The sequence below is a fragment of the Leptidea sinapis genome, chromosome 4 (assembly GCF_905404315.1).
Source record: "Leptidea sinapis chromosome 4, ilLepSina1.1, whole genome shotgun sequence".
NCBI lineage: Eukaryota > Metazoa > Arthropoda > Insecta > Lepidoptera > Pieridae > Leptidea > Leptidea sinapis.
The window spans coordinates 7542185-7568551 of NC_066268.1; the positions used below are offsets into that span (position 1 = coordinate 7542185).

A 26367-nucleotide genomic window follows, 5' to 3' on the forward strand; every position below is an offset into this window, starting at 1 on the left:
CAATATCGAGCAATAACGCGCAAAAAAATCCACGTATATTGTATGGGAGACCCCTGAAATATTTATTCTACAACAGAAATACATCATTTGTCAAAATATCAACTGTCTAACTATCACAGACAGACAGACACAGGCGGACGGAGAAGGAGTATATATACTATATACTGGAGGCGTTCAGTGAATAGTTAGAATGAGTATTATAGAAGTATTTTGTTTCAGAAAATTTATTTAATTAGGCGTTACTTTGCGGAAATCCATAATTATACAAATGGTTTAAGTTTTCTTTAGTGTTAATTCCGCCAATATTTGTTTTTAAAACAATTCGACACGTGCTTCGCCACTACACAAAATCTGGCGGATCCAGATTTTGGCGAGACAACACGTTCTGAGGATGCCTTGTTGAGGCGGAATTAACACTAAAGAAAACTTAAATCATTTGTATATTTTGTTTTAAGTTTGTGTGAGCGTTTTGTCGAAAATTGATTGCATAAGGGCTTGAAAATTTAGTAGGGAACATGTTAATCAAAATTGATAGGATACTTTAGGTGCTGCACCTTGACCCTTGCTGGGGAGTATTTGCATAAATGGTAAAAAACGTTGAAATTTTTTTTTGCGGATCCGCGTTTAACAGTGCGCCTTATAACCGAACGTACACGAACATTTAGGGACGAACAATGTTACCATTCACTTGTTTCCCAGAATCTACAAATTAGACTGAACATTATTCGAAGTTTTTTGGCACAGATACACCAAAATCATAATCATAGATGAAACGTGACTTTACCATAAAGTGACCGTCATATAAAAGTCCTAAGAAATAAAAGATCGTAAGCTCTCTTTTCTAGGACATTAATGAGTTGGTCATGATTTAAAATCTCAATCTTGGGGCTACTTATACGTGGCTCTTATTAGGCAGATCAAAAAAAAAACAGTTTTATGACATTCTTTGTCATCAAGATAGTGCCTGCAATAAATATACTGGCTTGGAAATACTGGAGCATCCACAGTATTCACCTGACCTGACTTCTGAATTTTGAATTGAATTGAATGAAGTGACTTTTGTCTATTTCCATAATTGAAATTCAAATTCAGATTCAAAGACAATGATGAAACTGTAGTCGCCACAGATAAGAATTTTACAGGATGAATAGTTTTATAAGAAAAGAAAAAAAAATTAAAACATATGCCAAGTGTAGTATATTACATACAAGCTGTAGATTTAATAAATATTACCGACAACATATTATGCATTCTCACATTTTTATAAAATGCCCTACGTAGGTATTGCAAATTAGAACCTTAGTAGATACAAATTACAAGGCGTCGGCTTGACTCAACTTATGGCAGCCACACACATAGCGATTTAGGTACTTGTGCAAGTTGAAACGTGTAAATTACCGAAGTGACCAGAGACTGATCAGTATAAATATAATTTCTGTTAAAGCTTCCAGCCAAAGCAACACATGTTTTGTGCGATGGATGTTAAATAAACGAATATGACGCTTCGAAAAAAATTCAAAAATCACCAACGAAAGCAAACTACATGGAGTAAAGACTGGTTAAGAAAGAGAGAGCAATATTCCCACATCAATTTACTAAATGAATTGAAATTTGCATCCAAAGACTGGCACAACTATCTAGTTATCTACGTATGGATGAAGAAACTTATTTGAATCCAATCTCCGAGTTATAGTATAATTGTGCGAGTCAAAACTTGCGCAAGTAAATCGCTATGTGTGTGGCTGCCTTAAAGAGGCTCTATCAGACCCTAATTAGACAAATTTAATTATGTAAATTGTATAAGTTAATATTTTATGAATAAATAATCAAAAAGAGTTGTATTAAACCTCACCTTAGTAAAGTTTTGTTTATTTAAAGAGAACTAGATCTTGTTATAATATTAACATTAATGATATTGACACACACTTACACAAATTATCTTGCCCCAAACTAGGCACAGCCTGTACTATGGGTACAAGACAACGACATATTTAATACATTATACTTACTTAAACATACATATAAACATCCATGACTCGGAAACAAACATTCATATTCATCGTATATTTGATAGCACCTACCGGGATTCGAACCCGGGACCTCTAACTCAAAAGGCAGGGTCACTACCTTGGGCTATTGGGGTCGAATCTAATATATGTGAAGAATTAAAAGAATGTGGTAAACTTAGTACGTAGTTTGTATTTTTACTACTTCAAAATCAGTTGTACCTAGGAGTAAAATTTTATCGTTATTATTAATTGTTGCAAAATAAAAAAATAAAATATTTTACATACTAAAAATAAAAAAAAAAACAATGATATATCATAAAAAGTAGCACCTACATAACTATAATAAAATGTAAGACTTCCCTTACATACAGATAGCATCTATAATGTATAACTGTTGTTAATATTAATTATATATAAACCATCGTACATACTAGATTTAATTACAAGCAAGAATGCTTAATGAGGGTGAAAATGAAAAAAAGATTTTCGAGGTTAATATCAAAAGGCCACCAAAAACCTCGCATCGGTTTACAAATATAAAAGAATCTTTATCAGTCAGGCTTTATTAAATATGTTTAAAGCCAAAGTTAATGAAACGAGAAGGATCTGATAAGGCCATCAATCTCTTATAGCAACATGTGACACTTTTGTATTATATTGTATGGATGGATACAATTTACATGATTTATATACAACCTACAGATTATTAGGGACTGGGGAATTCTGTGATTTTATTTTGTGGAGCTTACGGTGTATGAACCTAAAACAAAGCTAAGTAGATAAAATTAAGTAAAATTAATTTAAGCTTTTGATAGTTATTAAAATAAAATAAATTGGAGTTAAAATAAATTAAAAACACACATTAACAAAGTATAAATTAATGTTTTATGACGATACAACTTAATTTAATCTAATTCAATTAAACGACATACGACTAATACATTTTTTTTAAAACATCAATTTTTTTTTTTTAATATACTAATTTGCTTCTTAATTAGGAATGTTATTTGCGCTTATAAATGAAGCAGCACTCAGCTTGATACAAGCTATTTTTGTCAATATTATATGGTACAATAAATAAATTAATAACGTCATAACACAAAAAAACTTACCTCTTATATGCACAGCAATCGCGGGAGGCATCACAAAAATACCAACCAGTAAATCGGCTACTGCGAGGCTTGTAACAAAACAATTTGTTACCGTCCTTAATCGTTTTGTTGTTACCACAGCTGATATGATTAAAGTATTCCCTATGACTGTTACCACTATAAGAAGACATAACACGCCAACAACAGACGCTTCAAAAACGTCATAATTCAAATTACCACATTTGTCATTGTGTGTTGTTTTATTACAAAAGTTTATTTCGTGTATTTCGTCCGCTTTCACGATTTGGTACAACGTTGTATTTTCGTCTACATTTTCTGTTAATGCGTTGTTCGGCGCTGTATTGTTCCATAATGAATCGCTTATGAGTTTGTAGGTTGCAGCGTTCATTAAGATTTTAGTTGAAGATCTTTTGACGGCATTTTCTGTAACAAAAGAATATTATAATGTAATGAGCATGCTGAGGCAATCATAATTTATATTAATTTATTGTTATTCTTATGAATTGAACTGCTAATATTCAGAAGTGGAGAGACACAAGGAGAGTGAGAGAATTACATAAATAAACATAACAATTTATGTTTAAAAAGAAGAAAAACAAATAATTAATCGGAAAAAAAGCAAATTGTTAATGGAATCCAAAATAAGTAACCTATAATCGATAACTCCCGCATTGATAAGTCATAGTGTCCCATAGAATTCTTTTTACAGAGAGTTACATAAAAAACCACAATCATTTATTATTAAAAAGAAAGAAAACATAAAAGGAATCAGAAAAAAGCGAATTGTCAATAGAATCTAAAATAAGTTAGTCTATAATCGGTAACTCCCGCATCGATAAGTCATAGTCCCATTTGTTAAAGGCAGGCGTTTATTTCTCAAAATTTATAATATATTCTTTTTTTTTTCAGAGAATTACATAAATAAAACCACAATCATTTATTATTAAAAAGAAACAAAACATAAAAGGAATCTGAAAAAAGCAAATTGTCAATAGAATCCAAAATAAGCAGCATACTCGTATAATCGATAACTCCCGCATCGATAAGTCAATGTCTCGATAAAGTCAGACGATTTTCTCTCAAAATTAATTACTTTAGAATTCTTTGAGAAAAACGATGAGTAGTCTTAGTAGGATTACGCCTAAACAAAAGACGGTTTCATTTAATATTGTCTTTTCATAAATACAATAACAATAATCCATATTATAATATACTAGCGGACCCGACAGACGTTGTTCTTTTAAAAAAAACTCTCGCCGATGGAATTTCGTAAAATCCGTTCTTAGCTGACCTCTACTCGACGAAAGGAATATTCCTACCAAATTTCAAGTCTCTACGCCTTATGGAGATATAGTGATGAGTGACTATATTCTAGATTCAGACCACAAACTTTCAAGAATTGGCCTTGAGATTTGTTAATGGACATGGCGAATGCAAGACGGATCGGAAATTAAAGATTTGCGGGCTAACTCGACAAGCAAAATGTTCATGAAGTAGTTGCTGCAGATTATGAAGAATTGCTATTATCATTGCATGAAATATTATTGTTAAAATTTATGGTGTGCATCTTTGAGAGATTGCAATGATCCAATTCGGAGGCGAATCTGTCCTTGTATCTACAAAATCAAAAGCAAAGTCCGTATTACTGATTTGTAAACACTTATTTTCAGAATTAGCATACATAATACATAGGAATGAGTATAGTAGGTATGTTATTCTTCTACTGTATTGTGTGTAAGAGTATAAATAAATTAATACCCTTAATGTCGGATTAAATCGTCGTTCTTAGATAATGCCTGCCCCAAATGAGGACATTTGGAAACAAACATTGTATTTTTGAGTGTTTGCTAGAATATGTCTTGATTCGGTAGTTTCCCACTAAGGCAGCACAATCCTGGCGTTTCTCCGGAAAAAACTTGCAAACAACGTCCATTGACATAATGTGAACGCTAGTATGCAAGCAGTAATCAGTACTGCAATCGTATCGAAACGCTGTTCGATTCAAGTCAGTACTTCATAAATTTCTTCTTGTGCGTCGAAAATTATCTAGTAGTTGATCTCTGAGGTTTACTGGCTGCCTCGCTTTGCTCTTGTGATCCAGAAACACAACGTCGAGCCCATTAGTACGCGGTGCTTTTTACCTGCAATTTCTTGTTCTTCGTCAGTCCAATTCGCAATGTTTCGAATCCTAGTTGCATTACGTCTATGTCGGGAACGATGGCGCAATAAGCTTATAGAAACTCAAAACAAACACACCCACCCAGTGACATTCTACACATAAGAACGTCATTGCACCCACCAGTCAACTTGAATAACATGACGTGCACTGTCAGTTGTATTTTATTACTCATGTAGCGTGAAACTAACAAAAAACTTCATTGAATTCTTTCTATTCTCAAGATGTCATGAAAATGTCAATCCATACTAAATGTATGAGAAAATAAATGATTTTATAATAATATTTTTTTGTGATTTTATTGATATTTTATTACTTATTATCCTATTCCGGACTAAGAGAAACCTAAAAAATCAAACAACATAAAAAATGGTCTAGCCGTTCTTGAGTTATAAATGGTGTAACTAAACCAACTTTGTTTTATATATATATAAAGTACACAGACGCCTTGGAAATTTTATTCTTCAGTAGCCATATTACAGGCCCCCCATCGTTTAAAAGGTCTTGATGTGAATAGCTTAAACTTGTTGAGTTTAAGGTTAAGGTTTTAAGTTGTTGGGATCAAAAGCTATTCAGGCTCAAAGATTTCCCAAAGACTTACATTGAAAATGAGGTTTGTTCGCTAGAACATTCCAACAATGGCCATTTTGAACAAATTGGTTCGTTTACATTGTATTCAGAGCATTTGTCCTAAATTGTCACCAGGCATGCATACACGGGTAGGAGATACGCGAGGGAGCAGCGCGTCGTCACTTGTTAGTAAAATTACGTTTAAATTCGGAACCATTCCATTCTAATATGAATATTCATTATATTTTTTTCATTTTCGCGCTAATCTGTGTTAAATATTCCTTTGGTATTAATATGAAGGGAGATAAAGAACTGAATTGCTGTGATGGAATTGTTCAAAGTAGATATTATGGGACTTAATTTTGTGTTTATCTTGAAACTATTCTCCGCTTGATGTAAGTCGAATATTTGTGAACCGTGCTACTAATATGCACTAGGAAATATTTTCTTTTTTCCTTTATCATAGAAAAATATCTATCTACCATGTAGTATTAAACATAATAGCAATCAAAGCAGTGAAAGAAATAATTACTAAAAATAATGTCTGAATACAAAATTTAAAATTTTTAATTCAAAATAGGATACCACCTATTCGAGAATTTATTCCTAAGGCCTGAGAAAAACGAGCGCAAGAAACTCGGTTGTCTTCCATTTTTTTATAAATTTATATGCAGTCGCTCAATTCCCAATGTGGTACTAACAGAATTTCAACGAAAATTTTTACAATATTTATTTTCGTTTACTTTATATAAAATGATTAGTCTATTTCCAATCCATAAAAATAAGTCGTAGTGGGTAGAAGTCTTAAGAAGCCTTAAGCCGAGTTTTTTAATATACGACTTCGTCCACATTTACCAGTAACCATATAAGTTGGTGTTCCATCGCTGTCACATACAATATACATACATAACTATCAAATTGTTATATCTCTCATCGTTAAGGCAGCGTTCGTGAGAAATGTTTTCGTTCGACCGTTTTATTCGACTTACTTAGCAAATACAAAATAAACGAAAAATCCTAATTCTTTCTTCTTCTTCTATCAACATACTTGATCGAATTTGAACACAATCTAGTACCTAGTTTGTATAAGTTAATTAATTTCATACGCACTTAAAGCTGACTAAGTAGAGGCCAGGAATACTATCATATCGTGATACAATATTTATTAGTACGAAAGGATAGGGTTAGTAAGTAAAATGACAGCCACTTAGTATCCTATAATAATGAAAGTTAACTTTGAATAATAATTACTTATATTGTGTTTAGTTTATTGTATAGATTAAGAAGCTGTTTAATGGTTGATTTCTTGTTGAAATAAAGATTATCTACTTTAAATAACGATTACTTTTACTTTCTAAAGATTATTATTAATTCAAAACGTGTTTCGCCTCTACACGAGGCATCCTCAGTAGATGTTTACTCGCAAAAGTCTGGCACGAGACCAGTTCAACACGTGGCGAATAGAGGCGGCAAAACACGTGTCGAAATGATTTAAGACAAATATTACCGAAATTCACACTCAAGATATGTTAAGAAATTTGGATAATTATGGGATTCCGCAAAATAACGTCTAATTCAATATTTTCTTTTTCAGATTAATTTATATCCGATCATTCACAAATATTATGGCTTTTTTAGGTAACATAATTTTCAAAATGCGTTCAGTACATCCAGAGATAACCCCCTGCAACCTCTCAAATTTGACCTTTTTATAATATTTGTATATAAGCAGTGTGGTAATTAAATAATATTTATTCAATTAAACACTTAGCACCGCAGAGTTGTGTGATAAATTCCAAACTTTTTGATTTGTGTTGCGTTCGTCGGTAATGGGAAAATTTTATGATTATTTTTTCTGCTCACAATGATATGGGTAAACCTTGGGTAAGCTTACGTCACACGCTTTGGGTCACCCACGCATACAAATATTTTATAAGTTTTATAACAACTTTAATGGATAGTTTAAGTGGCAATATTGAACACAAATATTAGTTAACTCTCCGTTTTTATATTTAATGACAGCTGTGAAAACGTCGAATAAAAATGACTTTAAAGTGAACCTCTATTTTGAGCAATTCACGCACAATGACACAAAGTGATTCAAATTGCGAGTGTAAGACGTAGCTTGTCACGCACAGTAAAGTATTAAACCTGGCCTTTTTTTATCGGTTCTCTAACAGCAAGAGACTCTATCTAGACGTATAAATTATCTAAGTATTTAAAAAAAGATAATAGTGTAAGTAAACTCCGAGTCCAAGTTTTATTATTAAGATAGAGAAAAATCACAAATTAGTGTAAATGGACTTCCTAGTAAAGCTTTGTGGTCATTTTTAAAGGTTATAGAAGTAGTATCACCTCGTGATTCAATGGGCCTCTAGAATATTTGCTTGGCACTGCTTATGAATAACAGTAGTATCCACTCGTACATTTTTCAGTCACATGTCATGGCCACAACTCACAATACAGAACCGGAAGGAGTGTTCAATAATTTCTACGCAGTGCATTGTGTCCAAAATATCTCACTGCCTGAGGTTACTTAAGGCAAAGAGAAAGCAGAAAGCACGCAAACATGGTGTTTTTAGACAAGTTTTGCGGTGAAAGTATAGCATTTCGAGCTATGAACACTACTTAATCCTGTTACACATATCCTTAAGTCTTATTTGTAGGTTGCTAATGCTTGTTGTTGGTTATACTTAACATTGCCGAGTCTTTTTGAACTTCCACTTTTCTTTGAAGTTAAACAAGTTTTTTGGCATGGCGTGACGCATTTTTTTGGTACTTCTCTCATAAAAGTTATTGTTATAGCTTGTACTTTTTTGTGTAGGTTCATTTATTCAGATTAGTAGTAAATAACGTGGATTGTAAGCATATAAACTGCTTTCCACGCAAGAATTTTGAAAATATTGGCTTTGTTACATAGATGGCGGGCCGGCAGCGGTGAACTCATATCGCTTAGGGTCGCTGGCATTTAGTGTCGCCTTAATTACGAAATTGTAACACCAAAAAGCGGGAAATTTAAATCAAGCGCTACCATAACATAAACAACTTCGATCCCTTTCAAAAATTACTTGTTTAGGAAATGACTCCTCGATGAAGTATTTAATTTCCTTTCTTGTTTCAGAAATCAATCACATCAAATTTGGTTATTGTTACAGATCATCATTTATTATTTTTATATTCCAATCCTTTCTATTTGTGAATGTGAAATGTTATGAAGTACAAAGTTAATTTTACTTTTCATAAAAACCGAACTAGACTAACAAACATAAACTTGTTATGCCTACCTACTGGGTTTAGTCGATTTAGTAAGTCTTTTGCAATGTATATTATTGTTTTATCTAAACCCATGCTTTAAACTCTCTATTAAAGATTCTGAAACAGTTAGCTTATTGCCAACATTAAAACACCCTATTTTCTAATAACCATTACATCATGATCCCAGAAAATGTACAAAACAAAAGTGTGGTAATAAAGGTTACTATTAAACATAAATGTCTTTCTTAATGATACCCCAGATTAGAATAGAATGAAGGCCCTCAAGCTAATAATTTTATTGTTCAATATTGAGATATTTCGGTCCATCGTAAAGACCGTATTGTGTGAGACGTGGGAGGTCACCAAGTCCATCTCTAACCAAATATACTCGGTATTCATTGGCCTGACAAAATTTCTAACGATAATCTTTGGAAACGCTGTCACGAAGTCACAATCACCCAACAGATAAAATGCCGCAAATGGAGCTGGATAGGCCACACACTCCGGAGGGATCCCAACCATCTACTGAGGCAAGCCCTAGACTGGAACTTTCAAAGAAAACGCAACGTGGCGGTCCAAAGCATGTGCGTGTAACCTTTACGCGCGATTGAAGTAAAACTTTATAATAATTAACTTTGGGAATAATTAACAGATAAATAGTATATAAATTTACATTAAATAAAGCCGTATTACCAACTAAGCACTCACATATTAATTAAGAGCTAGGAGCATTGTTAGATATTTTTTTTTCTCGGAAACGCTGACGATATAACTTCATCTTTCAGCAATGTTTTGCATAGCATTTTCTCTACCTATAATAAAAAATGCCTTTAGTAATATATACTATAATTAATATTATTTTATCAAGTGAGATTTTATATATTTTACAAAGAATGATATAATGTTATATTTTGATATTATTATTCATCAGACAATAAACTTTTCACAGGTCAAGTCAGATCAGGTTCTTGATTTTCTCTTTTATTCTTATTTATTGATGAAAGAGTAATATGTTCTTGGGATTTTGCCATTTTATTTGACTGATTATTATTTTCATTTAATATTCTATTTTTAATTAATTAATACCATTCGCACATTTTTAATTTTCACTCATTAAATAAAAGAATTGATAAGAAGTAATTAAAGGTAGCACATAATATCAATATGACGTTGTTATTGAATATTAACAAATATGGCTGTATGGGCTCGAACCCTTTGCCTGTGCTAATAATGGGCGAAGAAACCAAAAGCAATGTCGCAAATGTCAGACTGTAAAGTTATTTATTATTTATTATAAAACTAGTAATAAATAATCAAATTATACACTTGGAGATTTAAAAAAAAAATATTACTGAGCATATTGAAATGTTTTTTTTTTAATCCATAAAATTGTAACGGCTTAAAAATTGTTTCAATTGACTTTTATACTGAGCGTTACTTCCGTCAGAAAAAAATTCTAAGTTACCCCAGAGTCGCGCCTAAAGAAGTTTTACTCCAAAGCAAACTTGGTGGCGGAATGTTTTTAACGAAGTGAAACACATCGGAAAGACCTAGAGTGAAATCAAAAGAGATGCTCAGGACCAATCGCGATGGAGATTTACTGTGGATCTGCCCCAGCTAGGGGTTACAAGAACTTAAATGAATGAATAATGAGGACCCATTTTATCGTTTACGACTAAAACAACAAGTTCGAATTACATTGCGTGCACTTTTCGGCGCGTCTGAGGTACATTTTGCACTTGTAGTTCAAATTGCAGGAGTATGAAAATTATCTCTTAAAAAGTTAAAATATTAGACAAATTTTATTAACTTTAAGATGAACCTTATTTAAGAACCGTAATACTCGTGGGGCCGCTTGCTTAAAGGAAGTTTAAAACTTTTTGACGACTTCCAAACTTCTGAGGAAATTTCATTTATTTAAGAAAAGACTTACCTACCAACGAAATGTAATATTTTTAGTGTTATAGCAGGTTGTAGAAGAGTTTCCGTACACTGAAATACACCATTTTTACGCTGTTGTTCACGTCCACCATTCATATTAATATTAAATGATTGGCCATCAGTCATCACACTTCCAGTACCAACCTATTTAGATTTACCAACTTATTAACAGATAAGAAACAATCTAATTCAGGTTTGTTAAATACCACATTGATTAGGACAGAAGATGTAAGAGGAATCATAATGTATTAATATATCATATTACCACTCCATGAGAGACGCAAAGTAGCTTCAACGAACCAGTGGGAGGCTCCTTTGCACAGGATGCCGGCTAGATTAGGGGTACTACAACGGTGCCTATTTCTGCCGTGAAGCAGTAATGTGTAAGCTTTACTGTGTTTCGGTTTGAAGGGCGCTGTAGCTAGTGAAATTACTGGGCAAATGAGACTTAACATCTTTGTGTCTCATGGTGACGAGCGCAATTGTAGTGCCACTGCCGCTCAAAAGTTTTGGGCTTTTTACGAATCCTGAGCGGCACTGCATTGTAATGGGCAGGGCGTATCAATTACCATCAGATGAACGTCCTGGTTGTCTCGAAGGCTATTTTCATGAAAATAAAAATAAATAAATAAAATAATAATTACTTAAATATTCTTAACAAAATTGTACAATATCATACCGATGCTCCATATCTTCTCTAGAACAATATTTAAGCATCTACAGATTTTACGCAAGTTATCCTAAATTTTACATATTGTGTGACAAATGACAACCAAAACTCATTCTTCTTAAGAGCATCTCACTCGATATAACGAAGACCTTCCTGAATTTGGCCTATTTAATTCATACATAAATTCTATTAAATCAAATACTACCTACTCACAATAAATAATATTAAATAAATCCCTAACAGTCCATATAAATAAAAAAATCTTTAAAAAATATGCACTATAAAGTCCTTTCTACATGCAAACCTATGTAAAAAAAACAAATAAACATATTATGTTAGCTTGATGTGTTACCAACGCCATAAACTGTCATAAGATATCGCAATTAATAACTAAATTCATTTAACTACTGTTAATATTTAAATACTATTTCATATAATTATCGCTTTAGTTAGAAGTAAGTATAACAGCATATAATATTTAGATCTTTATTTAACTTTATTCGTGTAAGTTAGTTGGCACCGCTGTAGTTCCACATAAGGTTAAACAGTTTGTAGCATCATCACGGTAGACGGTGGTGCCATAACGTGAATTCTAACGGCCGTTCCCAATATTCAGTCTATCTCTTACTTGAGATAAAAATCTTAACTCTCGGTAACTTTTCTGTCCCAATAAACTTATCGACGGTGACTCACCTTATCCGTACACGCTGCCTGTCAATGGGACGACGTATAGCTTACCAGCAATAGAAGTTTATATGGAAATTGCAATTCACGCGTCCCAATATAATGCGATAAGAATGACTTATCGGGTATATCGGGACAGCTTCAGATTATTGACAGCTAATTACTGACAGTAGAATGTAATAATTTGTCTCTATCTCTAGACAGTATATTGGGAAAGGCCGTAAGAGGTAACGCTGCCAAAATTGTATAAAATATAATAATAATTATTAGTGGATACTGTAAAAAACAGATATTTCAATTAAGTGCGTTTAAATTACCAACCCCTTCTACACAATATATATTTAATATAGAAAACGTACCTATATATATAATCTTATATATAAAATTCTCGTGTCACAATGTTAGCTTTACTGATTTTTACCAAATTTTATATTCATTATATTCATTCAGTAGGTCTGAGAATCGGCTATTATCTATTTTTCATCCCCCTGAATGTTAAGCGTTTTACACCCCTAAATTATTTTTTTATGATACAGCATTAAAAAATACATATAACCCTCAATTTTCAACCCTCTACGATCAACCCCTATTTTTGTATCATGATTTTAATATTATTCTGTTCCATCCACAAATCCGCTATAGGGTTGCAAGATGGCAATTGATCAATGCTTATAATAATTGTAGTATGATAAATTTGGTAGGTCTGAGAATCGGTGGCATCTAATTTTTACAACCCAAATTTTTTTTTAATACTTTATATAGCAATACAACGTTTGCTGGGTCAGTTAGTTTGATATAAATGTGTATTTTTATTATTTCTAATTAGATTCAATATACAAAAACGTTCTCACTGTAAAATATTTAGTAATTAAGTTATTGTATAACTGTAAGTTTTCCAATAAAATATAAAAAGAAAATAAAATAATAGCATTTAATTTGTATAATAACAATGGTTAATAACAATATTTAACATTTTCATCAACCTGTTACCCTATGGAGTTAACGAAATTGCAAATGGACTAGCCATCGCTCCCCCTCTATAAATACCTTAGGACAAGGATCGATCTTCGTTGCGACTTTTAAAAGTATAGTATTTCTAACATCAATGTTTTTTAATAAAAATAAGGGACGAGACGAGCAGGACGTTCAACTGATGCTAATTGATACGCCCTGCCCATCACAATGCAGTGCCGCTCAGGATTCTTGAAAAACACAAAAATTCTGAGCGAAAATACAATTGCACTCGTCACCTTGAGACATAAGATGTTAAGTCTCATTTGCCCAGTACTTTCAATAGCTAAGGCGCCCTTCAGACCAAAACACAGTAATGTTTACTCATTACTGCTTCACGACAGAAATAAGCGCCGTAGTGGTACCCATAATCTAGCCGTTATCCTGTGCAAAGGAGCCGCCCACTTGTAAACTGTACTAAATATTAAGACGCAATATCTTCATACCATAATTGCCTCAATGAATTACGTAGAAGAATAAAATGAAAGGTCTAGCTGCATATCCAATCCAGTTCAGCCATTTGAAAAGAGTAAACGCAATTTACTAGTGACCGCAAATGCAATGAGAAAACCGCATTTCACTGAAATATCTTCAGCTCAAACTGTTTGTAAACTTCCGAGATCTTCGATATTTTCCAGTGAATATTGTCACAAGCACACTTTGTTATTGTTCGAATCGTTCATATTCTACATTTATTCTTTAGTCACATCTTTAGTATTCTACCGCCAATAATTTGAGATTAAGCATTACCATCCATTTGGGCAATTGTGGTTTCATTGTTTCGTTTCGTGGAACGCTAAGATACGTAAGAAAAGGCATTTTCTCAAAATTGATTCCTTTAGAATTCTTTTTGATGTCATTTATAATATACTAGATACTACTAACGCTTCGGATACCAATGGCACTCTGAGAGAGAAGAAGCGGCGCAAGAAACTCTCCCAGCATTCATTTTTTGCGCTCTTTGTAATAAAAATATACAATATTATACTGTCATTGCTATTGCTATAAAATAATAATAATCTAGTCCCAGGCTGTCCGATCACTTAGATATTGATGATTGATAGCTGTGGAGTAATAGGATTTACAATAGCTTTAAGGGTAAATGTATATAAAAGTTTATACATTTACCCTTAAAGCTATTGTGTAGCTTGTGTGTATGAACTCTGCTAGAATTAGTTATTTCCCAATCAATCATGCAATCCTATGCAATCCCTTATTTCTAGTGTTATAATAATGAAAAGCACTATTTAGACCAAAAAGGTGACGATTTTTGTGAACGTATATTAAATTTTGATGAATGTACGGACAATGAACAGTCATAATATATATTTCTTTAAATTTTTCTTTGAAAGAATGTCTATAACCAAGCTGATATATATCATATAATTAAACGAAACTTTAAAGTACATTCCTAATATAGCAATTATATCTGATTTCGTTTGATTTAGCATTTCACACACGTCAGGTATAATATAAAAATGTACATTATAGCACGATACATCTCATTACATCTTTCCATAACATTCAACAGAAGAACACATACGAAAGCTTTATAGTACATTCTAATTTCTAACATCTTCTCATATCTTAAGATACAGAGTGATACGGGAATATACATTTATATTTCGATAAATCTGTAAAAATCCCAATACAATGTCGGGTCGTATACCAACAGAATGAAAGGAAAGATTTATTATATTACCTGTTGTGTGTGTGATACATTAAGATAATTTAAAGCTATACATCCCGGAATGTAATGTACATTAATACACGTTATAGCTACCGTGTGTAAAGCAAAGGCTAGACATATGATTGAAAATCTGGAGAGATTTCTGTAAAACCAGTGGGAGGATTCTTTGAAGATATTCGCATGTCGTTTATCCTGGAACCATAGCGAAGCAAGGGTAGTCACTTTTTTATTAATATTTAAACGAAATCTTTTTAATTATAATATACAGGCTGTCCCAAAGTTATGGGACATGAAGGGAAAGTACCTTAAATATGGTAGATAGGGTATTTTACTGAAAGAAGACTTTATGTTATTTTTAAAAGTTAGTATTTCTGCATTGAAAGATTTTCTAAAATAACTTGCCTCGTCTGAGAATCGAACCGACTAAAATGTAAAAAAAAACACCCAAGCAATTTTTAGAATTACTTACTTTTAAAAATAACGTAAAGTCTTCTTTCAGTAAAATACCCTATCTACGATATTTAAGGTACTTTCCCTTCATGTCCCATAACTTTGGGACATCCTGTATAATATGAGATCCAATATCAACATCATATCAATCAAACAGATTGAGCTCAACTGTGTACATAAAGAGTAAATATTATACATAAAAATAATTATAGAAATGTTGACAACTTACATCATTTATACTTGTAGTCTTACATCATTTATACTGTGACAGCTGTTAAAAGGACGAAAAGAATTGAGTTTGACAGTAAACCTCTATTTTGAACAATGTTGTGTCGAACAACGCACACTAACACAAAGTGTAAGATGTAGCTTGTACGCACACTAAAGTAATAAACCTAGCCTATTTTCATCGGTTTTCTAAAAGGAAGAGGCTTATCTAGACATATAATTTATCTAAGATTTTCAGAATGGCTTTTGACAAAATTATCCAAAACAGCTTTTTTTATTGATCTGTTACAGACTGACAAAATACTGGACTTTCCGATCGTGCAAATTTCAATTAAAATGGCTGTCACATATTAAATGACAAATGGAACCAGATTTTTATTTATTAATAGATTTACTGCCAGAGATTGTAGCTCCATATTTTTGTTACACTCTGAAATCCTAGCATTAATCTAATCCCATAAAGCCCGCTATTGTGAGTTTATCTAATAATTTTGATAATCTAGAATATTCCATTTCTAAAGGGTATTGTTCACTAAGCTCTCTAATGTTGAGAGCTCAGGCAGGGGCTATTAACATCAGAACCTTTTGCTTTTTAGGAGGTTTTTATTAAGCAGGCTTATTAATCCCATTAATATAATACTATGAGTGAATTTAGTAAATCTTATTTCAATGGAACTTTAGGGAAACTTATATAATAATAATAATACTTTATTTCAGACCCTTGATCCATAGTACAGACACAGTATAAAATATGTAATTAAAATAAAGTCAAAAATATAAATTACAAATAGAAACTAGGTTGTAATATTTACCCAGCGTCGATACATTGCTGAAAGCATCAGCCTGTCAGTCAGACTTCTGATAATGCCGTTATTACACGTCTCAACCCTGGACATGATCGATGCAATTCTTTTACGCTGGATAGAATTAAACGAATGAATCCTAGCCTTCGCGTACATTTCTGAAGCGCTACAGCAACGTTTCAGGCCCATGAGGAATCTAAAAATATTATTGTAGGCGACTCGTATGCCATCATGCGACTTCTTAGAATAATTAGTCCAAAGCTGACACGTGTAAAACGACTGGCAGAATGACTTAAAGAGAGTAATTCTCACGTCAGGCGCTGAACGGTTAAATTTTCTCGCAATCATATTGCCCACCACACAAAGAGTTGACGTTGACGCTCGATATCTGCGTCATCCTTGAGACAGGAAGAAACAATGTGGCCAAGGTACTTGAAGCTGTCCACTCTCTTGACAGGTTGTCCGTTAATGCAAACTACGGGGATATTCTGAGGCACCTCTCCCCATCTAAATATTATCATTTCTGTTTTATTTAAATTATATGTAAGATTATGCTCTTTCGCATAACCATATAATATAAACTCAACAAAATATGGGAGATATTTTGTTGAGTTTTCGCAGGCCTTTTATTGAGGGGCTGAGCAAAACCATATCATCAGCGTAGCTCAGGTTGTTGACGTATCTGCCATCCAACCTCGGCCGTACTGGAGTCCTGCTCAGCTCCCCGATCAAATCATTCATATAGATATTATATAAATATGGTTAACTTTAATCTAATTTATTCAAATTCAAGTTAAATAAAATGCTAGTACACATTATTTTCGTACTAATTATGTGAAACCTTAATTATGTTAAACCTTATAATTTATTTTATTTTTATTATAACATTTTATATTATAACCTATTTATAACCTTTAGAATTTATTTTATTTTTATTTACTTTATTTATTTACTAGCTGACCCAGCAAACGTTGTATTGCCGATATTAAAATCGCGATACAAAAGTAACTGTTGATCGTAGATGGATGAAAATTTGAAGTTGTATGTATTTTTTTTTGTTGACTCATAATCAAACAACTTCTTAAAAAAATGTCAAAAAAATAAAAAAAAAATTGGCGTGGACCACCCTTAACATTTATGGGGATGAAAAATAAATATTGTCCGATTCTCAGACCTACCCAATATGCACTCAAAATTTCATGAGAGTCAGTCAAGCCGTTTCGAAGGAGTTTAACTACAAGCACCGCGACAAGAGAATTTTATATATTACATGATTCCTTACAGCTAACAAAATGAAAAGAGTATATTAAAAATAATACAGAATAGATACACAAATAAAAAGGAATACTATTAACAGTACAATACTATTTAATAAAGTATTTTATGACACAATAAAAAAGAAAAGAAATTTATCCGTATAAATAGAGTCTCTTGCTGTTGAACAACTGATAAAAACAGGCCAGGATTTTTTTTCCTTATTGATTTAGGGGCTTTTATACGTATGTACATGTCAGCCCCATTATAATCTACGTACATTAAAAAGACAAAAGAAAAACAAAATTCTTAACTTAACACACTAAAAAAAAAAGTTAATACAAGGAAAAGCAAGTTATATCTATAGTGTTAAATAAGACTTATGGCATCCTTAGATGCAGGGCGGGCTGGCCAGGAATATTAGTTTAGTGTGCGTGACAGGCTGCGTCTAACACTCGCGATTTGTATGACACTTTGCGTTCGTTTGCATGAATTGCTCAAAATAGAGGCTATTTCCAAAATCATAGCTAACTAGAGCTGTCATAGTCTATCTAGACGTATAAATGATCTAAAATCAAAGGATATATGTTATCAAAGGATACTCCATTGATAACTCCGATAAATCAATAGTAGTATCTAAACTATCAATTCATTTATAATGATAAATTTAGGCAACTATCCTTATAGGTATAACTGTATATTTTGAAACCGTGTCAAAGCCTCAGTAATTTAACCTACAATTTTAAAACCTCTATTAGTTAACACGTAAAAATATAAGAATAAACATAAAGAAAGTAAGGGCGCGTAGTTCTTAACAAATAAATTCCGGCGGGCAATTCTGGGAATCGAACATGATAATGTCAGTTGTATTTTAATTTTATTATAAAATTTCTGCTTCTATGTTATGTAGCAAAAAATAAGCCATGTGACGATCCCCTGTTTAATCAGGCAATAATTAAAAAATCTATTAACTTAGTTTAAATTGTTATTTAAATTAAAATATCTTAATCATATTTTACATCTACAATATTTAAGTAACTTCTCCGCCATGTCGCGTAGCAGTGGGATGCCATGTATAGTATGAATTTAATTATTCTAAACCACTGTGACAACTTTAGACGCGTTGATTACTCATAAAATTATTCATTAAACCCGGCGAACATTGTTTCGCCTTAAAGGCAATAAATAAGCAGATTTTGGACTTAATTAATTTCAATATTTTAATAGGATAAAAAATATAAGGAAATAAAAAAAACTAAGTTCGTTAATGATTTCTTATTGGCTGTGTATTTTGGTGCTTGGGTTGCACTCTTTAGTGAAGCACCTTGTGATAGACGACATTTACCGTTTTACTATCATGCGCAAAAGGAAATAATGCAGATGGTCTACCATCCCGTGAACATTCCACTTATAGCTAATTGAACATGGGAAATGGATTCTAGATTCCGACCACAAACTTTCAAGGATTGGGCTTAAGATTTGAATGGTCAGGGCGAATGCGAGACGGATCGGAAAGGAAAGATTTGCGGGCTAACTCGACATCCAATATGTTCATGAAGTAGTTGCTGCAGATCTTGAAGAATTGCTATAATCATTGCTGCATTGATCTCTTGACATCGATCAAGTTATTACTCCATGTTACCCATGAAGTATAATTGTAAAAATGGACAATTTCGTATTGCTAGCCGATCTGTTTTACGGGCTGCCTCGCATTACTTTTGTGATTCATAGCACGAAGTCGATCCATACTAACGCGGTTCTTATCACCTGCAATTTCTTGTTCTTCTTCAGTCCTTTCATTCGCAATATTTCGAATCCTAGTTGTTTTACGTCTTTGTCGGGAATAATTTGATCGTCTTGGTCGTGACATTGTTAATGATAATATCGGCACAATAAGCTAATAGAAACTCGAAACAAACACACCAACCATTCAACTTGAATAACACGACGTGCACTGTCAGTTGTATTTTATTACTCATGTAGCGTGAAACTAACAATAAACTTCATTGAATTCTTTCTATTCTCGAGATGTCATCAAAATGTCAATTCATACAAAATGTATCAGAAAAGAAATTATATATAAAAAAAATTTTTTCGTGATTTTTTTGATATTTTATTACTTATTATCCTATTCCGGACTAAGAGAAATCCAAAAAATCTAACAACAGAAAAATTGGTCTAGCCGTTCTTGAGTTATAAATGGTGTAACTAACACGACTTTGTTTTATATATTATATATAGCGATATATTTAAGTTTGTATCGTGTAGCAATGCTGTGTACATCCCAGCTGCGATAGGCTTTCAATGCATAATATTATGAATGCTCGGATGCCTTCGACATTGTCCGCCATTTCTTTATCAGATTTTGTTCACAATTCTATAAGATTTTTTAATGTGATTCCTTATATTTCACGCTTTTTTTTAGCTTCATCTGTGTTTTATGTTTGTTTGTAACCGACTCATGTGGGCGCGATTTTGACCCATTTTAAACGGCCAGATTCCGTTCAAACTTCGAAGATTTATCGAGGACCGATGACAATACATTAATTTGAATTATTAAAAAAATATTAAAGAAAGAGAAATGGACAAAAACCGTTACAGAATTGTATCCAAGAGACGGGAAACGAAGGAAAGGTAGACAGATTAGAAGGTGGGAGGACAATTTTAAAAGGATAGCAGGACCGGACTGGATGAGAGTAGCTACAGACCGAATAAGGTGGAAGTCCTTAGCGGAGGCCTTTGTCGAGAGACAAATTATTAGTTAAGCTAATCTAAGTTTTATTCATAAGAGCGCCATTTGTTTCCGAAGCGGTAGTAGTATGTAGTAGTTATTAGAAATGACATCAAAAATAATTCTAATAAATTTTGAGAAAATAAATGCCTTTTACGCCTTTTAAGAAAAATGAAGTCACTAGTAATAATAAAGGCTATTTTATTTTATTATTTTTATTATTCTATTGTTCAATTTGCAAAATAATATTTTTGTTAATTTATATAATTTTCATCTATCGTCTATAAGGCAGGAATTGATGTTAGATGTAAATTTCAAAATAAATTTTCTATTTTTTAGTTCGCTTTTCTATTAAACGTCTAATTATTATTATTAACTACTATTTATACTAAATTATACCAACGAAGTTGCTTAGCCCACTTAATTTGATACTATATAATTTCAGGTGGCCTACGCAGAATCTGTCAGGATCCTTATATCATAAACTACTATACTATAGGAAGTCTTCTTGATCAAAGAAGCTTTTGAATTTAAGCTCGGTGAGTCCTACCTAGTATAACGTCTCGTATTTTATTGTCAAATTTAATACCAAGACCTATAAAGGAGCCTTAACTTACCTCTTAGGCTGAGATGTATTATATCAGCTGTATTTTATTAAAGTTTTAATGAAATTTTACCGTTAACAGTTATAACGCTGACCTTAGCATAGACTGCGGAATGTGTTTCACCATCGTTATAGTTAAAGTTAAGAAGTGAAATATCAAGTCAATTTCGAATATTTTAAGCTATTGACGGGGCGCTATTTAGCTATTTATCAAATATAGTAGCTTTATCCGGCGAAGATTTGACGGTTACGGTTAAAAGTTCAAGTTATGACGTCATCTAAAAATTGTCAAAGGGTGTAACACAACTTGTGCTGAACCGGTACTTTAACATGTTTGTTATTGCTAAAGTTCGTTTTTTTTAAATGAAAATAAGGGACGAGACGAGCAGGACGTTCCGCTGATAAAATTAATACGCCTTGAATTGGATTCTTGAAAAACCCAAAAATTGTGAGCTGCAGTAGTGCCGTCAATTGCGCTCGTCACCTTGAGACATAAGATGTTAAGTCTCATTTGGCCCAATAATTTCACTAGCTTCAGCGCCCTTCAGACCGAAACACAGTAATATTTACACATTACTGCATCACGGTAGAAGGAGGCGCCGTTGTGGTCCAGCTTCCTGTACAAAGGAGCCTCCCTCTGGTAAAAACCCAGCTTTAAAAAGGCAAAATTAAACAAAAGCAACTTTTTAATAAGCACAGCACTTTCTTGTAACGGGAAAAATTTCAGACGTTAATATATTTTTTCTGCTCACATTGATATGGGTAGGCTTGCGTCATACCCTTTAGGTCGACATCCTACGCATACGAATGTGTTATGAAGTTTTATATAACCGGTAATACGGATGTTAAATTTGTAATATATATTCTCTATTTGAGTTATTTTTGCAAGGAGTTGCGTGCAAAATAATTTTAATCCTCATAAAGTATATTTTGATTACGAATTTTGCCCTGTGCTTCAACGGGGCATATAAAGAATAGAGAAGTCCCAGGCCCAAGGGTGTCGTAAGAGGCGACTTCGGGCATTTACCAGTGGGAGCCTCCCACTGGTAAGGTCTTTGGCCAGAAGGTTAACTGACATAGATACGACGAGATTAGTATACTTTAGTTATTTTCATAGTATTATGTCCTATGGTATATTGTAATGGGGCAGTGCGGCCGATATTAATACTATCTTTGTGCTGCAGAAGAGGTCTATTCGCGCGATTTATAACCTAGGTCCTAAAGAATCATTAAGAGAAAAATTTAAAGAAATAAACATTTTGACTGTTGCTTCTCAATACATTTTTGATAATGTTTTGTATGTTCATAAGCACATTGAGGAATTTTCTAGAAACTGTGACATTCATAATGTTAACACGAGGAACAAACATAAACATGTTATGGCTACTACTCGGTTGGGTCGAGTTAGTAAGTCTTTTGTTGGGCGATGTATATGCTTCTACAATATGATCCCAGAAAATGTACAAAACAAATGTGTTACGAAATTTAAAAGAATTGTTAAAAAACGTTTGTGTGGGAAAGGTTATTATAGCATAAACGATTTTCTTAATGACACCACGGACTGGGAATAAAGCGAACACCCTCAGGCTCTTTAATTATAAATGTTTATTGTACGATATTACATTGTGATCCATATTTTATATAAAAAAAAAGCCCACTGAGTTTCTTGCGCCCATTCTTCTCAGGTCTGAGGCAGTCTCTTTTGAATGGGTGGTAGATTTTGACGTTCAATAAGTGATAATAAATCCAATTTTGAATAAAAATATTTGAATTTGAATTTGATGCCGGCTAGATTATGGGTAACACAACGGCGCCTTTTTCTGCCGTGAAGCAGTAATATGTAAGCATTATTGTGTCTCAATCTGAAGGCTAGTGAAATTACTAGGCAAATGAGACTGAATATCTTATGTCTCAAGGTGTCGGAGCGCAATTGTAGTGCCGCTCAGAATTTTTCAAGAATCCCGAGTGGCACTGCATTGTAATGGACAGGGCTATCAATTACCAGATCGTCTCGTCAATTATTGTCATTAATAAAAAATTTAAATGGCGACCACGTACTGAGAGATGTAATATTAGTAGTCCCCCCCCAATAGATGGACCGATAAACTGGTCAAGCTCACCGGGATAGGTTGGACGAGGGCAGCGCAGGAACGACCTTGGTAGATATTTGAGTGGCCCTTGACCAGTAGTGGACGTCTTTCCGCTGAAGTATAGATAGTGTAATATGATATACTGCTGACATGTTATTTGAAGTTTTAGTTTCTTAAGGCGCTGAGTCCTTTAGTTTATGGGTATTTAATGAGCCCGGGCTGTCACGCTCGTCTATTTAACGCCAGTTTGGTTAAATTCGACTCGGGTTGACCAAAATGTAGCAGAGTAATATTGCTACTTTATTTCGTATTATTACTCTCAAAGCTTGCTAATAATTGAGGATATTTATAATAGTAAATACCTAATATAGGATATGGATATATTTGCTTACTGACACGTTATTTCAGACAAATATTGTAACAAATTAAAATGTCCACATATTTTATTCAAATTTGCAAAGCGCTTATGATGTTGGAAACTTCAGTGATTTCCCCCCTTTTCCATAAAAAATCGGGGCAGCCGCTTTCTGTTAGGACTAAAAATTCTGTTAAATAATTTTTTAACCAAAATTTATGAACGATGCGTGACTCGAACCCCCGAACCTATCGGGTTCCGTCCGAGCACGCTTCCATCTGAGCCAACCGTTGGATTGACGTATGATTCGTTAATCTTGGTATGTCGTTTTCAACTCTCAGGTTGTGGCTCCATCTGCAGGATCTACTTTACAGTTGATAGCCAGCTCACTCCAATAATTGCATATTAGAAAATTGACTTTAGGTGTCGCTCTTTCAAATCCAAACAATTTGCTATTTTTAAAGTAATAGCCCACACATCTGGGATTAATTAAATTAAATTTGTAACCATAATTTATGAACGATGCGGGACTGTTCTTAAAGCCAAAATACACCGAAATTCTAAGGCATAACTACTATCGTAATTATAGAATTCGCGAGACATTTATATCTCGCGAATTTATATAGGTAATCTTTAGATTACCTCTAGTACTTATGTAATCAGTGGTGGAATAGGTAGAACCGGTAACTCTCACATCGATGACCCCGGTTCGATATCAGCCCGCAACGCACTCAATTTTTTGGTTTTCGAATTTACGTTTATTTGATACGATTTCTTTGTGTGATACACGCATGTGCTCGTTTATCCTCCTCTTTTATATTAAAAAAAATATAACGGAAAATACAACCTGAAGGAAATTCAAATCCTTCACCCTAAGTAGGTCAATCTAGCATTGCTCAAATCCTGTTCTTTATTTATTTAAGTTCTAAACGTGTCTCGACTAAATCGTAACATTCTCTTGAGTAATGCAGCTATTTATTTGTGTTTGTAAGTTGGTTGGTATTCTTAAATATGCAGAGTGCTTTTAAGCTACTAACAGCATAATTTCCTAAAACTTTAAATATGTGTATTTAGGAAGTCTTACATAATTATACGAGAATAAATCAATAGATCAAACGCTGTCAATGTAGTGAATGAATTCCTGCCTTAGTTCGAGGCAAGACTTAAACCCCAAAAGAACCCGCAAACGAGGCCGTGTAAAACAAACTGACAATGACGAAGCTATAGCACGATAGATAGATATAGAACGAATTACATAATACCAGAGAATATCAATAGATCCAACGCTGTAAGTGGAGCTGTATGAAATCCTCCCATATTTCAAGGTAAGACTAGACTTAAACCCCAAAAGAAGATGCAAACGTGTCCGTTAAAAGCAAACTGACTATGACGAAGCTATATTAATGGAAAGTCATGGAGCTAGGACGACATAATACGAGAGAATATCAAGAGATGCAATGCTCTAAGTGAAGCTGAATACATTCCTGCTATATTGCGAAGCAAGACTACACTGAAACATCAAAATAAGACGCAGACGTGACCGTTCAAAGCAAACTGTGAACTGTCAATGACGAAGACAACGCCATTTGTAAAGTAAGAACTCGTTATTCGCTTAGAGATTTATTTAGAGAAATCAATATTTTGACAGTTGCACAATATTTTATGTTTCCGGTCAAACACGATTTTAGGACAAAGTAGTTTCTCCTATCGGCCCTTGCCTCATGATACCTCTATCAACTATATTTAAAAATAAAGCTTTTTTTTTACGCGCTTTTTAAAGGTGTTCATATCTATTTTTTATGGAATAGGAGGACAAACGAGCATACGGGTCACCTGTTTTTAAGTGATCACCGCCGCCCATACTCTCTTGTAACACCAGAGGAATCACAGGAGCGTTGCCGGCCTTTAAGGAAGGTGTACACGCTTTTTTTGAAGGTACCCATGTCGTATCGTCCCGGAAACACCGCACAAGGAAGTTCATTCCACAGCTTTGTAGTACGTGGAAGAAAGCTCCTTGTAAACCGCACTGTGGAGGACCGCCACATCCAGATGGTGAGGATGATATCCTAACTTGTGGCGTGTCGTGCGAAGGTGGAATTAGGTAAAACAGCTCTTCGGAACACTCCCCGTGATAAATGCGGTGGAAGACACACAATGAAGCGACGTCTCTACGCAACGCCAAGTGATCCAGCCGTTCACAGAGTACTGGGTCCCCGACAATTCGCGCTGCTCTGCGTTGAACGCGGTCAAATGGATCGAGCTGATACTGGGGTGCGCCAGACCAGAGATGACAGCAATACTCCATGTGTGGCCGGACCTGCGCTTTGTACAGCGCTAGAATGTGGGCCGGCTTGAAGTATTGCCGTGCTCTATTAATGACGCCCAGTTTCTTTGAAGCCAATTTGGCTTTGCCCTCCAGATGGCCACGGAATTGGCAGTCGCTCGAGATTTCCAGAGCCAGTATTCCGATACTAGGCGAGGCTTTTAGGGAAGTGTTGTCGAAGAGCGGTGATGCGACAAATGGGGTTTTTTTAGCGGTAAATGCGCAAACTTGAGTCTTCTGGGGGTTAAATTGGACAAGTTTCAATTTACCCCATTCCGCGACCTTCTCAAGAGAGGACTCGATAGAAGACACAAGTTTCTCCCGGCACTGGTCGACGATTTCCCGAGAGAGACGTGCATGGCCCGTGTATACGGCATCACCATTGCTGTCATCTGCATAGCAATGAATGTT

General features: G+C 33.8%; 1 protein-coding gene across 1 annotated transcript in view; it reads right to left on the reverse strand.

Annotated features, from left to right (window-relative positions):
• The window catches only part of LOC126979752 (octopamine receptor 1-like), an 84470-nt gene that overhangs the window by 5133 nt on the left and 52970 nt on the right, over positions 1 to 26367 (reverse strand). The window contains exon 2 of the mRNA XM_050829265.1: positions 3122 to 3544. Coding sequence (XP_050685222.1) covers positions 3122 to 3509 — 388 coding nt within the window. The 5' untranslated portion in view covers positions 3510 to 3544. The remainder of the gene's footprint in view (positions 1 to 3121; positions 3545 to 26367) is intronic.